A 16995-nucleotide genomic window follows, 5' to 3' on the forward strand; every position below is an offset into this window, starting at 1 on the left:
TGTAACACCCACCTGGGTAAGATCTCGGGCTACCCGAACCTGTGGGCGCTCTGGGGACGTAGGTACAGAGGTAAACATTGCTCCAGCGAGGTCGTGTGGGAGGGCGTTTATGCTGGCAGTGGTGCTCGACTGAGCAATACATGAAGGCCAATTTCGCAACTCAGAGGAGCGAGCAAGATGGCCACTCCCTGCCCGCGAGAGTCGTAATGCCCAGCCCAGCCTTGCGAGTTACATTTGTGACCCGCTAGAGAGCAGCACTCGGCGCTTCGTGAAACAGCCACCTAGAACTATAACGTGTTAGAACTATAAAAATACCACCCCTCATTTTACCGATGAGCCAGCAGAAGCCAGAGAAGTGAAGGTGGTTACCGGAGGCGCTGGGTCTAGAACTCAAAGCAGTCCCTTCTTTTCGCTTTGCATGCTGCCTCTCCAGCACCAACTTTTATCTGTGGATGCAGCTACAGGAACCCAGCATTAACACAGCTTCCCCCCAGTCTCACCTATTTTAACTGTTGGTAAGTCCTCTGTAGTTTAAGATGTGCTTTTCTGTGCAAATTTTTTTCTTTTCTTTTTTTTTTTTCTTTTCTTTTTTTTTTTTCTTTCTTTCTTAAGAAACAGTCTGGCTCTGTCGCCCAGGCTGGAATGCAGTGCTGCAATAACAGCTCACTGCAGCTTGAAACTCCTTGGCTCAAGCGATCCTCCCCTCAGCCTGCAAGTAGCTAGGACTACAGGCGGAGGCCATCAGGCCCAGCTGATTTTGTTTGTTTTGTTTTTGTAGAGATGGGGTTTTAGCTATGTTTCTCAGGCTGGTCTCAAACTCCTGGGCTCAAGTGATCCTCCTGCCTCGGCCTCCCACAGTGTTGGAATTACAGGTGTGAGCTACTGCTCCTGGCCACAGACTGTTTCCTTTCACCTTTATTCAAGAATCATTTGGCCGGGCGCGGTGGCTCACACTTGTAATCCCAGCACTTTGGGAGGCCGACGCGGGCGGATCATGAGGTCAGGAGATCGAGACCACGGTGAAACCCCGTCTCTACTAAAAATACAAAAAAAATTAGCCGGACGTGGTGGTGGGCGCCTGTAGTTCCAGCTACTCGGAGAGGCTGAGGCAGGAGAATGGCGTGAACCTGGGAGGCGGAGCTTGCAGTGAGCCGAGACTGCGCCACTGCACTCCAGCCTGGGCGACAGAGCGAGACTCCGTCTCAAAAAAAAAAAAAAAAAGATATTAGATTTTAGGGCCCAGCGCAGTGGCTCACGCCTGTAATCTCAGCACTTTGGGAGGCCGAGGTGGGCGGATCACGAGGTCAGGAGATCAAGACCATCCTGGCTAACACAATGAAACCCCGTCTCTACTGAAAATACATAAAATTAGCCGGGTGTGGTGGCGGGCGCCTGTAGTCCCAGCTACTCGGGAGGCTGAGGCAGGAGAATGGCGTGAACCCAGGAGGCACAGCTTGCAGTGAGCCGAGATTGCGCCACTGCGCTCCAGCCTGGGCGACAGAGCGAGACTCCATCTCCAAAAAAAAAAAAATTAGATTTTAGGTTTATATTTGGAATTTATTTAAGCATAAGAAATGAGGTAACAACCTGCTTAGTGTTTTCTCCTACTTAGTTGGCCTATTTATTGAATATAATGTCATTTTCTTATTAATTTGCAATGTCACTGTTAGCAGATACTAAATTCTCATATAAAGTATATTGTAAGTCTCTTTTCTGGACTTAGACTTTTAAACCTTTTCTTATGCCAGCTCTACACTACTTAAATCAATTTTACTATATTTAATACTTTAAACAAAATTTGAAGCATACCTGTATAATTTACCTTTTTTACTTTTTTTTCTTTTTTTTTTCTTTTGAGACAAAGTCTCACTCTGTCACTTAGGCTGGTGGAGTGCAGTGGTGCCATCACAGCCTCACTGCAGCCTCCACCTCGTGGGCTCAAACGATCGTCCTGCCTCAGCTTCCCTAGTAGCTGGGACTACAGGCAGGTGCCATCACATCTGGCTAATTTTTTAAAAAACTTTCAGTAGAGATGGAGTGTCACTGTGTTGCCCAGGCTGTCTCCAACTCCTGGACTCAGGTGATCCTCCCACCTCAGCCTCCCAAAGTATTGGGATTACAGGTGTGAGCCACTGCACCTGGCCTTATTTACCTTTCTTATAGTGGTCATTTTGTTGTGAAATATGAACATTATTAATTTTTTTGTTATTTTAAAAATCTTTTGGATATTCTTTTTAAAAAAATAATTTTAGACCTGTAGAAAAGTTGCAAAAGTAAAAGTTTCCTTTATTCTTACCAACTTCACATAGTATGAACATCTTACGTAGTGCAATTACTGAAATCAGGAAATTAATATTGATATAATACTATTAACTAATCCGCAGACTTTAATCTTTCTTGACATTGACACTTTTAAAAAGGGTACTAGTTACTTTGTAGATTTTTTGTCTGAGGTTTTCTTCTAATTAGATTCAGGACATGAATTTTTTTTGCAAGAATACTAAGGAAGTGATATTGTGCGCTCTTCTCAGGGCCTCATATCAGGAGGCATGTGTTATCAACATGTCTTATTACTAGTGAAGTTATCTTTGAATAACTAGTTAAAGTAGTATCTTTCAGGTTTCTCCCTTTGTAATTAATAAGTATCTCATGGAAAGATATTACTTCATTTCTAATCACACTTTCACTCACTAGATCTATATCCATCAATGGTTTTTATCTACAACAATTATTACTGGAGTGTTTGCCTAATGGTTTTCTGTTCCCATCATTCCTTCTATATTTATTAGTTGGAAGTTCCCATATAAGGAAGATAATCCCTTCTCATTTATTTATTCAATTATATCCTTATACCAGTATGGACCCATGGATTTATTTTATTTTATGGGTTCCAATACCATATTATGTTACAATTGTTATATTATGTTACAATATTATATTACAATACCATATTATGTAACAATATGTTGGCACTCTGTATCTGCAGGTTCAACACCAGAGGATTCAAGTCAACTAGAGAGAAGATATTCAGGAAAAACCCAAAAGAATACTACAACAACAACAACAACAAAAAACCCAAAAATACAGTATAACAACTACTTACATTTATATTGTATTAAGGATTATAAGTAAACGAGATGATTTAAAGTACTTGGGAGATGTGCATAAGTTATATGCAAATGCTATGCCATTTTATATAAGGGACTTGAGCATCCACAGACTTTGGTATCCAAGGGAGTACTGGAACCAATCCCCTTCAGATACCAAAAGGCAACTGTATTTAAGAGAGAGAAACAGTGTCAGGCCGGGCGCAGTGGCTCGCTCACGCCTGTAATCCCAGCACTTTGGAAGGCTAAGGCAGGTGGATCACGAGGTCAAGAGATCAAGACCATCCTGACCAACATGGTGAAACCCCATCTCTACTAAAAATACAAAAATTAGCTGGGCATGGTGGCATGCACCTGTAGTACCAGCTACTCAGGAGGCTGAGGCAGGAGAAGTGCTTGAACCCAAGAGGCGGAGGTTGCAGTGAGCCGAGATTGCACCATTGCACTCCAGCCTGGCAACAGAGCCAGACTCCGTCTCAAAAAAAAAAAAAAAAAAAAAAAAAAAACAGTGCCATTAAGTACTTACAAGTGTAGTATAAAATGTAAGGTGCCCACATCTAATCTATGGCTTAATATCTTTGCTTGCAAGGGGAAATGAAATTAAAATTTTCTTAATATTGTAACTTGGATTAAGATTTACAAATTATTTCCATAATTCACTTACCAGATGCTGAATGTGTATTTATAAGCTCCCACCAATTAAGGGGCTTGGAAAGAGTAAAATATGGAACTGACACAAGGCCAATGTTAAACATTCAGGGCATCACAGCCTGCATCCTGATGCTCAGTGTCAGGATACATGCATACATGGAAAAACTCCTTTCTCTTTTTTTGAGACGGAGTTTTGCTCTGTTGCCAGGCTGGAGTTCAATGGCACGATCTTGGCTCACTGCAACCTCTGCCTCCCAGGTTCAAGTGATTCTCCTGCCTCAACCTCCCGAGTAGCTGGGATTACAGGCACCTGCCACCACTCCTAATTTTTGTATTTCTAGTGGAGACGGGGTTTCACCACATTGGTCAGGCTGGTCTTGAACTCCTGACCTCAGGCGATCCACCCGCCTCGGCCCCCCAAAATGCTGGGATTACAGGCGTGAGCCATCACACCTAGACTTTTTTTTTTTTTTTTTTTTTTTTGAGACAGGTTCTCACTGTGTCCTCCAGGCTGGAGTGCAGTGACGTGATATTGGTTCACTGCAACCCCACCTCCCGGGCTGAAGAGATCCTCCTACCTCGGCCTCCCAAAGTGCTGGGATTATAGCATAAGCCACCATGCCTGGCTGAAAAATTCTTTTCTGTACTCTCACAGCACTTTTGACATCAGATATGTGGGTTTTCCAAAACCAAGTAATTCTCCAATTCTCTGTGGACACTAACTGGATGTTCTAAAATTTTATTGTGAACTAACTACTCGGAGTTAGCACAGACCCCACAGGCTAAGGGTTCAGTCCCACAAGACTGTCCCTACCTCAGATGCCAGTCACAAGTCCAGGCCTCCCACTCTTCTGACCAACTAGCTGTAAATTGGAGGTTCTCTTGACCCCTTCCTTGAGTTTGATACTTTGCTAGAACTGCTCAAAGAAGTCAGAGAAACAAATTTATTGATTTATTTGAAAGAATATAATAAAAAATACAGATAAACAGCCAGATGAAGAGGTACATAGTGGGAAGTCTAGAAGGGTCCTATGCACAGGAGCTTCTGTCCCTATGGAGTTGGGGTGTGTTATCCTCCCAGCACTTGAATGTGTTCACCAACCAGAAGCTCTCTGAACCCCATTAGAGATATTTATGGAAACTTCATCATATAGTCATCAGTTATTAACTGAGTCTCCAGCTGCTCTTACCTCCTGGAGGATGAGAATGGGGCTGAGTTCCAAGCTTCTAATCATAGTTGGGTTTTTCTGGTGACCAGCCCCCATCCTGAAGCTATCCATGAACCCACCAAGAGTCACTTCATTAGAACAAAAGAATCTATCACCCAGGAAATTCCAAGGGATTTGGAAGCTCTGTGTCAGAAAGTGGAGTAAAAAATGAAATACATTAAAACAAAAGATGCTCCTAGCACCCCCCCCCACCCCCATCACTCAGGAAATTATAAGGGTTTTAGGAGCTCTTGTATCAGGAACCAGGAGCAGAGACCAAATATATATTTATTATGTCACTGTGCAAAATACATACCTAGAATACATAGTTTATTAAAGCAAAAAAATTAACTATAGTCAACTGACTGGAACCAGGGGGAAATTCTTTTAACCTATTCTTTCCAGATATTAATAGTGATATCACTCTGAAGTTGCCTAAATTGTTTATTTTTTCCAGGTTTGACGTCAATAAAGGGAAACCGCCACAATTTTTATACTGCGATTTCTAAAGATGTCACTTATAAGGAACTTAAAAACCTGTCGGATTCTAAAAAAATTTTTTTTTTTTTTGAGACGGAGTCTCGCTCTGTCGCCCAGGCTGGAGTGCAGTGGCGCAATCTCGGCTCACTGCAAGCTCCGCCTCCCGGGTTCACGCCATTCTCCTGCCTCAGCCTCTCCGAGTAGCTGGGACTACAGGCGCCCGCCACTACGCCCGGCTAATTTTTTTTGTATTTTTAGTAGAGACGGGGTTTCACCGTGGTGTCGATCTCTTGACCTCGTGATCCGCCTGCCTCAGCCTCCCAAAGTGCTGGGATTACAAGCGTGAGCCACCGCGTCCAGCCTCTAAAAATCTTATGTTAATTGATGTTAGAGAGATATGGGAAATTCTGGAGTATCGAAAAATTCCTGGGTCTATCAATATACCATGTAAGTGACGTGTCTTAAATTAATTTATTAAAAAACATAAATAATTTACTATATCTAAAATCTAATTGAAATTCTTAACATTTTCTTTCAGTGGATGAAGTAGGTGAAGCTCTACAGATGAACCCAAGAGACTTCAAAGAGAAGTACAATGAAGTTGAAAGCATCCAAATCTGACAACTAGTGTTTTCTTATTTAGCCGGAGTGAGAAGCAAGAAGACCCTGGACACAACAATATCTCTGGGCTTTCACAGGTGTGTAGATGAATGAAAAAATGGATTGATAAATGTATAACCCGATGTTTCATATATATTACATTTCTATATGTCTATTTAAGAATTTCTTGTAATTACTGTCAGTAAAGGCAGGATAGCAAAACTAAGGGCCTCTTTTCATCTTACTCAAAAGCAACACAATCTTTTACATAGGTGTAGAGTCTAAATTGTATGGTGAATAGCCATTTAATTATTTATGTCTAAATTTCTATCAGTCTTCTGTTATAAAATACAGAAAATGTTTATAGCAGCCAGGCGTGGTGGCTCACGCCTGTAATCCCATCACTTTGGGAGGCTGAGGCAGGTGGATCACGAGGTCAGGAGATCAAGACCATCCTGGCCAACATGGTGAAACCCTGTCACTACTAAAAATACAAAAATTAGCTGGGCATGGTGGCACACTCCTATAGTCCCAGCTACTTGGAAGGCTGAGGCAGGAGAATCGCTTGAACCTGGGAAGCAGAGGTTGCAGTGAGCCGAGATTGCACCACTACACTCCAACCTGGCAACAGAGCGAGACTCTGTCTCAAAAAACAAAAAATGTTTATAGCACTATTTGATGTATGTTTTCAGTGCTCAACACTATGCCAGAGGATGGAAAGAATGGGTAACCTGTGAATTTTCAGAGAAGAAACAAGGAAATTGAATTTTCGGAATACAAGTTGGCTCTTTCCTTGTGTACATGCAGCCTAGGTTAGTGGAATGAGCAAAATAATAAAAATCTAGTCCTGGCACCCCTGGTTATGGTAAGGGGATTTTTGTATAAGTCAATTAATTATTTAATCATTTTCTCATCTGTAAATTGAAAATGGCACTCTCCCCTGAGATAATGCATGTTACTTGCCATGGAAATATAAGGGTCAGGATTCTAGGAATTAATTTTTAAGTAGCTTAGTATCATTCAATAGTATTCTAAAAGACCAGGTTACTTATATTACCTATTCATGTATGACATTTGTGTTAGTATACCTTCTATGCATCAAAGGGGCTATGAGCTGACCTGCAGATTCACACGCAGATGTGGCCTTAAAAAAAAAATCAGTTAATCTGGGATCCAGAGAAGTAGGTGAAATTTGAATAATGAAAATACATTAACAGCTTCTAAAGACTTATAGCAGCATTATGACCAGCATGGTAGTGATGAAATTTGCAATTTAAAAAATTAAAATTGGGCCGGGTGTGGTGGCTCATGCCTATAATCCCAGCACTTTGGGAGGCCAAGGAGGGTGGATCATGAGGTCAGGAGATCAAGACCATCCTGGCCAACATGGTGAAACCACCCCCCATCTCTACTAAAATACAAAAAATCAGGCAGGCGTGGTGGCGGGTGCCTGTAGTCCCAGCTACTCGGGAGGCTGAGGCAGGAGAATCACTTGAATCCAGGAGGGGGAGGTGGCAATGAGCCAAGATTGCATCACTGCACTCCAGCCTGGCGACAGCGTGAGACTCTGTCTCACACACACACACACACACAAAATAAATAAATAAAATAAAAATTATGATTAGTATGGGGATAATCAGAACAGTGGTTGCTGTTCTAGAGGGAAGATTAACTGGAAAAGGCAAGGAGGGTGGCTCAGGCCTGTAGTCCCAGCACTTTGGGATGCCTAGGCAGGCAAATCGCTTGAGCTCAGGAGTTCAAGACCAACCTGGGCAACATGGTGAAACCCAGTCTCTACAAAAAAAATACAAAAAATTAGCCAGGCATTGTGGCATGTGCCTGTGGTCCCAGCCACTTGGGGGGCTAAAGGAGGAGGATCACTTAAACGCTGGAAGATCACACCACTGCACTCCAGCCTGCGTGACAGAGTGAGACCCTGTCTCAGAACAACAACAACAAAATTGAAAAACAAAAAAACAAAAAAGGCAAGGAGAGAACTTTCTAGGGTGATGGAAATGTTCTGTATCTTGACTGAGGTATTGGTACATAGGTATATACATTTGTCAAAACACATTGAACACTTGAATGTACATTTTTGGTAAGTGATTATACCTCAGTTTAAAAATAATGAAAACGGAAATACCTAAATGTAAATGACTCCCACTAGCATGGGTGTATTCCTTTGGAATGTTAAGTCCTACACTTATTATTGTGCTAATATACTGGTGGCAAAATAAACCTGTTTTCTCTTGTCTGTGCCTCTTTAGACCCATGTAATTTTAGACTCACTCATGCAGTTATTCTTGTAGTAACTATAAGGACAATGTCAGAAATATATATATTTCCGTCAGTGTGTGTGTGTGTGTGTGTGTGTGTGTGTATATATATATATATATATAAAGGCAAAGAGAGAACTTTCTAGGGTGATGGAAATGTCCTGTATCTTGACTGAGGTCAAGATATATACATGCACACACACACACACACACACACACACACACATACACACACATTTATATAAGAGCCATAATCTCAGGGAGAAGGAAAGTTGTAGACAATGAACCAACACACTAAGTACTGGGCCCATCAAGGAATAGGATTCTGGGTAAATACATCAGGCTTTTAGTCGGAATCCTGAAAAGGCTATGCCCTAGAAGTAGAGGTGAACCAGAAATTCACAACCCCCACAAGAACTCAAAACAAGCTTTGAATCAACTAAATCCCTGAATGAATTAAGGTGATCTTCCTAATATCTTAAGGGCCTACCAGAAGTAAATCCTCTCTGGAGAAAGATACCATTATCTAGCTAGAGCAGAGGTTGGCAATAATCAATCTTTTAGTCTTGTGACCAATTAGGTTTCTGTTGCAACTGCTCAACTCTGCTGTTGCAGCACAAAAGCAGCCACAGACAATACATAATGTGACTATTCCAGTAACTCTACTTATGGCCACTTAGGTTTGAATTTTATGTTTCATGTGTTGCCAAATATTATTCTTCATTTGATTATTTTTCAATCATTTAAACACATGGCACTAACATTCTTAAAGCCAGGCAAAAACAGGTAGCAGGTCAGATTTGGTCCATGGGGCATAATTTGTAGATCCCTGAGCTAGAGCCACAAATTTTCCTTACAATTTTTCACATACAATTTCACCTTACAATTTTCACATACAATTTCAGGTATTCTATCAAAAATTACTAGGCACAGCAGTCAATAAGACCTTATGATTGAGAAATAATGGAAAAACGAGACAAGAGAAACGGATCCACAGAAGATCTACAGACTGGAGTTTTCAGACACAGACTTTAAAATAACTGTGATTAATATATTCAGTAACTTAGATAACAAAATTACAGTAACTGAAATTAAACACCCAATAGAAGGTAGATAGGTTTAATGGCCAATTAGACACACCTGATGACAGGATTAGTGAAAATCGAAAAATCAGAGGTACATGTATTAACATGGATGACTCTTACAATGTTGAGGGAAAAAAGCAAATTACAGAAACATACACTGTATAGTTTTTGTTTGTTTGTTTTAAGACAAGATTTTTCACTGTTACCCAGGCTGAAATGCAGTGGCAAGATCACAGTGCATTGCAACCTATACCTCCTGGGCTGAAGCAATCCTCCCACCTCAGCCTCCAGAGTAGCTGGGACTACAGGCATGCACCACCACATCTGGATAGTTTTTTCACTTTCTGTCGGGACAGGGTCTCACTATGTTGCCCAGGTTAGTCTCGAACTCCTAGCCTCAACTGATCCTACTGCTTCTACCTCCCCAAGCACTGGAATTACAGGCATGAGACACCATGCCTGGCCAGTATAGTTTTTAAACATACAAAATATTATATTAATATTTAGGCATATGGACATATATAGTGTAAGTATAAATAAATTATAAAAATAATATCCACTTCTGCATGGTTTCCAATGGGGGAAGGGAGAGGAACACAATAGGCTTTAACAGTATTGTTGACTATTTTATTTAATATGTTTGGTAGGTAAGCACTTATTTTTACCTTTTGTATGCATGGGACAGGAACTGTTGTCCCCACTTGGCTACAAGACTATATACCTTTGGATTCATGGTACCCTTTTTTTTTTTTTAAGAAAAAAACTTGATAATGTATTCTATTTACGCAAATAAACAAAGGGTTAATAAATTAGAATAATGTATCTTCTATATTAGATCAAACTTAGAAAGACAATTTTAGTTGTCATTCTGATATAAAGATTTAACAAATTTTATGTGTGTGTATATATATATATACGGTTTTCTTTTTGGTTGTTTTTTTTTTTTTTTTTTTTGAGATGGAGTCTCGCTCTGCTGACCAGGCTGGAGTGCAGTGGCACGATCTTGGCTCACTGCAAGCTCCACCTCCCGGGTTCACGCCATTCTCCTGCCTCAGCCTCCCGAGTAGCTGGGATTACAGGCACCCGCGACCATGCCTGGATAATTTTTTTTGTATTTTTAGTAGAGACGGGGTTTTACCGTGTTAGCCAGGATGTTCACAATCTCCTGATCTTGTGATCTGCCCGCCTCAGCCTCCCAAAGTGCTGGGATTACAGGCGTGAGCCACCGCACCCAGCCTTTTTTTTTTTTTTGAGACAGGGTCTTGCTCTTTCTCCCAGGGTGGAGTGCAGTGGTGTGATCTCCACTCACTGCAACTTCTGCCCCTGGACAAATTATACTTTTTAAACTGCACTGACTTATACAACAATTTTTTTTTTCTTTTAGACAGGGTCTCACTCTGTCTCCTGGCTGGAGTGCAGTGGCATGATCACAGCTCACTGTAGCTTGACTTCCTGGGCAGCTCACATGATTCTCATGCCTCAGTGTCCTGAGTAGCTAGGACAACAGGCACATACCACCACAGCCAGCTAATTTTTCTATTTTTTGTAGAAGTGGGGTTTCACCATGTTTCCCAGGCTGGTCTCAAACTCCTGGGTTCAAGCAATCACCCTGCCTTGGTCTCCCAAAATGTTGGGACTACAGGCGTGAGCCACAGCACCTGGCCTTATGCCAACAAAACTCTTATGAGTAAAACCATTATTAAGGTCTGTAGTATCAGAGACCTCAAAATGTGAATATACAGCATATGATTTAATACATCATTTAATAAATGTCTGTTTATTTCAGTAATGGGAGAGTATCACTTTTACTTTGATAATACAAGGGTAGATCAAAAGTTTCAGATATCTATGAGAAAAGCCAGCTTACATTTTTAAATGCTATATGTACACTACATCTCTTTCATAATGGAATATGAGGAAGATGTCCTGAAAAAACTGGCAACAGTGGATAGCCTCAGAGTTCTAAATTAATCAAAGTATCTCAGGTTTCTTTCATTCACATCATCTTTCTTCCGTGCTTATGATCTCAGTGGGGTTTCTTGGATTCTGAGATAATGTGCCCTTTTGCTATCTAGAATGTGTATGCCATAGAAATACTGGATAGAGGTAGGATCAGCAGCTAATCTGATAAATTTTGTATGATTAGACACAAAAAATTGAATGCTTATCCTACCCTCCAGCAAAAAATATTTTTCAGTGCCCCCCCAAAATAGCAATTTATTAATGGAAAAATATAATTTTATCACTACCACTTTTTAATGCTACAAGTTTCTCCAGGAGCAAAGGATAAGAAGAAAGATAGAGAAATTTTAATAAGGTTTTTTTTTTTTTTTTTTTGAGACAGTCTCGTTCTGTTGCCCAGGCTGAAGTGCAGTGGCTCCATCTCAGCTCACTGCGACCTCCGCCTCCCGGGTTCAAGCAATTCTTTTGCCTCAGCCTCCCAAGTAGCTGGGAATACAGGTGCACACTGCCACACCTGGTTAATTTTTTTTTTTTTTTTGAGGCGAACTTTCGTTCTTGTTGCCCAGGCTGGAGTGCAATGGCACGATCTCAGCTCACCACAACCTCCACCTCCCGGGTTCAAGCAGTTCTCTTGACTCAGCCTCCCGAGTAGCTGGGATTACAGGCACCTGCCACCACGCCTGGCTAATTTTGTATTTTTAGTAGAGACGGGGTTTCTCCATGTTGGCCAGGCTGGTCTCAAACTCCCGACCTCAGGTGGTCTGCCCACCTCGGCCTCCCAAAGTGCTGGGATTACAGGTGTGAGCCACCGCACCTGGACACACCTGGCTACACCTGGCTAATTTGTTGTATTTTAGTAGAGATAGGGTTTCACCGTGTTGCCCAGGCTGTTCTCGAACTCCTGAGCTCAGGCAATCCACCTGCCTCGGCCTCCCAAAGTGCTGGGATTATAGGCGTGAGCCAGCTCGCCCAGCCAGTAAGGTATTATAATGGCAGAATGTGGTTGAAGTGAATCCAAATAAGGATAATAGTTCCTACTTCACAGTAAAATTTTGAAGATTAAATCAGATAACATGTCAAATATTTAATACTTTGCTGCTATTATCACTGTGTGAATATGTACAATATGATACCTGTTTTGTAGGCAGCTGATAGTTTGTGTTACTGTTTGCATTAATTTAACATTAATGGGTAAAGATGGCAGGTGAAAACTCCTAACCTCTGGGGGCAGAAATGGCAGTGGACTCCTTACTGAAAACAAGGAGATGAAGTGAAACTCTGCATACTGAACAATGAGCTAGCTTCTTGCCTTATTTGGTCTCTGAGAACTGACAGCTCAGCTCCTACTACCTGATAGATTTCTCTCCAGAAAAATTGACCCATCCTGAAGAAAAACCTTTAAAAAATAATGTTGGGAGTGTGAGGCTAAGGAAAATGTTTTGCTGTTCCCTTACCTATAATGAAGCTCACCACTGAAAAGTCCTAGGCATGTACACAGAGATGTTCCAGTTAGCTTTCTCTGTGTCTCTCAAATATGAAGGATCCCGAGACAATTACGGCCAAGCTTCTAACTTGAAAGACTTGACCAAACCAAACAGCAAAAAGGAACTTAAAGGAAATACCGGTTTAATAGCCCTTATCTGAAACAGCTGGGACCAGAAGTGTCTCAAATTTTGAAATACCTGCCTATATATAATGAGATAGCTTGGGGATGGGACCCAAGTCTAAACAAAATTCATTCATATTTCATGTACACTTAATACAAATAGCCTGGAGTTAATTTTATATAGTATTTTGAAATAATTGTGTGCATGAAACAAAGTTTTGACCCATCACATAAAATCAGATAGGGAATTTTCTACTTGTGGCATCAAGTTGGCACTCAAGTTTTGGATTTTGGAGCATTTTGGATTTCAGATTTTCAGATTATGGATGCTCAATCTGTAGTGTTAATGCAGGGAACAAAGAAAATTTTAAAACAACCAAAAAAACCTAACTTAATATCCTTAGAATTTTTGAGAAGCCATTGCACTCTCCAGAACAAGGTACTACTTAAAAGACTTGGATTACCAGCTAAGTGCAGTGGCTCATACCTGTAATGCCAGGGCTTTGGGAGGTTGAGGTAAGAGGATCACTTGAGGCCAGGAGTTTGAGACCAGCCTGGAAAATACAGTGAGACCCCTATTTCCACAAAAAATTTAAAACTTAGCTGTGCACCCATAGTCCTAGCTATTCAGGACACTGAAGTGGAGGACTGCTTGAACTCAGGAGTTCAAGGTTACAGTGAGCTGTGATCGTGCCATTGCACTACAAACTGGGTGAGAGAGGGAGACCTTATCTATGGTAAAAGAAAAAGACTTGGATTCCCCATATCTCTTAAATGCAAGAGAAAACAAAGGGAAGTCCCAATATGATCAATTCTATTATGGCAACTGTGTTACTTGGACAGTAGTCAGTCCTGACTGAAGGCTGTAGAACTCCAGGAAGAACTCTCCCTGTGATTTGGAAAATAAAAAATGACAAACGATTCTGATGATCAATTAATAGAAGATACAAATGAAGTTGAACGAATTACAACCAAGGCAATTACTTCCAGAAATAGAAAAATATTATAAAAGAAGGAAAATGTAATCATGGTATGCTATAGAAGACAATATCTATGTACATTTATATATTCGATATGAATTTAACAAACATTATACAATTAAGTGATGATGGGAGTAGAAGTCCCAGTGTAAGATCAGGTTGGGGAAGGAGAATAGGGGGAGACGTATGAAAAGCAAAATCTTCATCTTCCATAGCAGGGAGTCAGATAATATTTATAATTTAAAAAAAAAGAAAAGAAAAAATGAGGGGAGTGTAAGTGGAGGAGGCAACATGGTAATATATTTGGAGGTTAGATGCCCAGTTTTAAAAAATGCTTTATTTATTTATTTTTTTTGGAGACGGAGTCTCGCTCTGTCGCCCAGGCTGGAGTGCAGTGGCGCGATCTCGGCTCACTGCAAGCTCCGCCTCCCGGGTTCACGCCATTCTCCTGCCTCAGCCTCCCGAGTAGCTGGGACTACAGGCGCCCGCCACTACGCCCGGCTAATTTTTTTTTGTATTTTTAGTAGAGATGGGGTTTCACTGTTAGCCAGGATGGTCTCGATCTCCTGACCTCGTGATCCACCCGCCTCGGCCTCCCAAAGCGCTGGGATTACAAGGGTGAGCCACCGCGCCCGGCCCATGCTTTATTTATTTTTTAATAAACAGAGACAGAGTCTCGCTTTTTTGCCCAGGCTGGTCTCGAATGCCTGGCCTCAATCCTCTTGCCTCAGCCTCCCAAAGTGCTGGGATTATAGGCGTGAGCCACCACGTCTGATCAAATGCCCAGATACTAAGAATTAGAATCTAATCCAAGCTCTGTCACTTACTTAATCTGTGACTGGGTAAATTACTTAATATTTCTGCTCCAGAGTTTCATCATCTTTAAAATGATTGTTCTAAGAATTTACTTCATAAATGCAGAGAGCTTAGAACATAATTGGCACATTTTTAATAAGTGTTCAAATAAATGTTATAATTAAAACCTTGTCCCTTGGAAATGTGGAAGTAAACAGCAGAGAAGTGACTAAAAGTTGAAAATGGCTGCCTCTGGAGAATGGGAATGAGAGGTGGGGATAATGGGACAGGGGTCTAACATTTTCTCTATAATGTCTTACAGCAACACTGTCCAATAGAATTTTTTTTTTTTTTGAGACAGAGTCTCAATCTATTATCCAGGCTGCCCAGGCTAGAGTACAGTGGCATGATCTCAGCTCACCGCAGCCTCTGCCTCCCAGGTTCAAGCAATTCTCCTGCCTCAGCCTCCTGAGTAGCTGGGATTACAGGCACCGGCCACCATGCCTGGCTGATTTTTTTATTTTTTAGTAGAGACGGGGGTTCACCATGTTGGCCAGGCTGATCTCGAACTCCTGACCTCAGGTGATCCACCCACCTCGGCCTCCCAAAGTGCTGGGATTGCAGGCATGAGCCACTGCACCTGGCCCAATATAATTTTAATGCAAACCATTACATGATTTTAAATCTTACACTTAAAAAATTTAAAAAGAAAGTGAAATTAATTTTAATGTTTTATTTAATCCTATGCATCCAAAATATTTAAAATATGTAATCATTATAAACAAATTAGAGATTTTATATTCTTTTGTTTTGTACTATTTGAAACCTAACATATATTTTTACATTTACAGCATATCTCAATTCACACTAGCCACGTTTTAAATGTTCAATAACCACATGTGGCTAGTAGCTATCATACTGGACAACTATGGTAATATTTGATTTTTAAAAACAATACATATCATCAATGGCTGCTATTAAATCATAGAGAAACCCAGCCACTTTATGTCTCCTGATTAAAGACCACTACTTTATTTGTACAGTGGTCTTCTAAAAAAAAAAAAAAAAAGAAAGAAAAAGAAAAAAAGGAAGCAAGCAAACAGGCAAGCCTGAATCTGATCAAGCCTGTAGATTCAACTACCAATTTACAGAAAATATAGAGGAGAAAATAACACATTAAATGGCATGTCAAGGATGCAATCAGCAAAATCCAGATGGTAAGAGACTCTTAGTAGACAAGCAAACCAAAAACAGGAATTTTAAAAATGTGACTGAGAAGTAATTCATGAATTTAAAAAGACATGGCCGGGTGCAGTGGCGCACTTTGGGAGGCTGAAGTGGACAGATCACTTAAGGTCAGGAGTTTTGACCAGCCTGGCTAACATGGCAAAGCGCCGTCTCTAATAAAAATACAAAAAATTAGCCAGGCGTGGTGGCATGCGCCTGTAGACACAGCTACTCTGGAGGCTGAGGCAGGAGAATCACTTGAACCTGGGAGGCAGAGGTTGCAGTGAGCAAGATTGCGCCACTGCACTCCTGCCTGGGTGACAGAGTGAGACTCTGTGTAAAAAAAATATAATAAAAAAAAATAATAAAAATACTAAAGATTTGTCAATAAATTGTAATGTGTGATCCTTATTTAGATCCTGACTAGAACTCTAACAATTTTTATACTTGTGAAATAGCTGAAAATCTGATATTATTTTTACTAGTGCTTTTTGAGGCACAATAATACTTTTAGTTTTTTTAAAGAGCTATTATTTCTTAGGAATATATGCTGAAATATTTATGGATAAAATTATATGATATCTAGGATTTGCTTCAAAATAAGATGGGGGATAGCAACTTATGGAAAGTGGGTGGGAGTTTAGATGAAATGAAATTGGCCATAAATTGATAACTACTGAAGCTAGATGATAGGTACATGGAGGTTCCTTACACTACTTTACTCCTGTATATGTTGTTTTAAATCTTCCACAATAAGAGACTGGAAACAAAACTATGAGCCATGGTATTAATTTTAAAAATAAACACTTAAAGACTATAGGTCTCACCTAAGCCCAACATTAATTCCTTCAGACCTGAGGAGAGCTTTTTTTCTTATTAAGCCTAGGAAACCTATATATGTCATCAGTCTGACTTTACACAGTCTCCCTTTCCAGCTCATCTGATACCCTCCATCAGAAATAAATTTTCTATTTAAAATCTGTTTATAATGATTTGAAATTACCCCCTTGACAACCTA

The 16995-nt window shown here is 40.6% G+C and overlaps 1 protein-coding gene across 1 annotated transcript; it reads left to right on the plus strand.

Annotated features, from left to right (window-relative positions):
- Positions 1 to 206: 206 nt before the first annotated feature.
- Positions 207 to 11097, plus strand: TSTD3 (thiosulfate sulfurtransferase like domain containing 3). The gene is given in 7 exon segments (XM_063624443.1): positions 207 to 236; positions 3017 to 3086; positions 5424 to 5644; positions 5758 to 5893; positions 5985 to 6049; positions 6051 to 6144; positions 9618 to 11097. Coding segments are annotated over 6 exon segments (546 nt in total). The 3' UTR covers positions 6075 to 6144; positions 9618 to 11097.
- The last annotated feature ends 5898 nt before the right edge of the window (positions 11098 to 16995 follow it).

Source organism: Symphalangus syndactylus, chromosome 2, assembly GCF_028878055.3.
Source record: "Symphalangus syndactylus isolate Jambi chromosome 2, NHGRI_mSymSyn1-v2.1_pri, whole genome shotgun sequence".
Lineage (NCBI taxonomy): Eukaryota > Metazoa > Chordata > Mammalia > Primates > Hylobatidae > Symphalangus > Symphalangus syndactylus.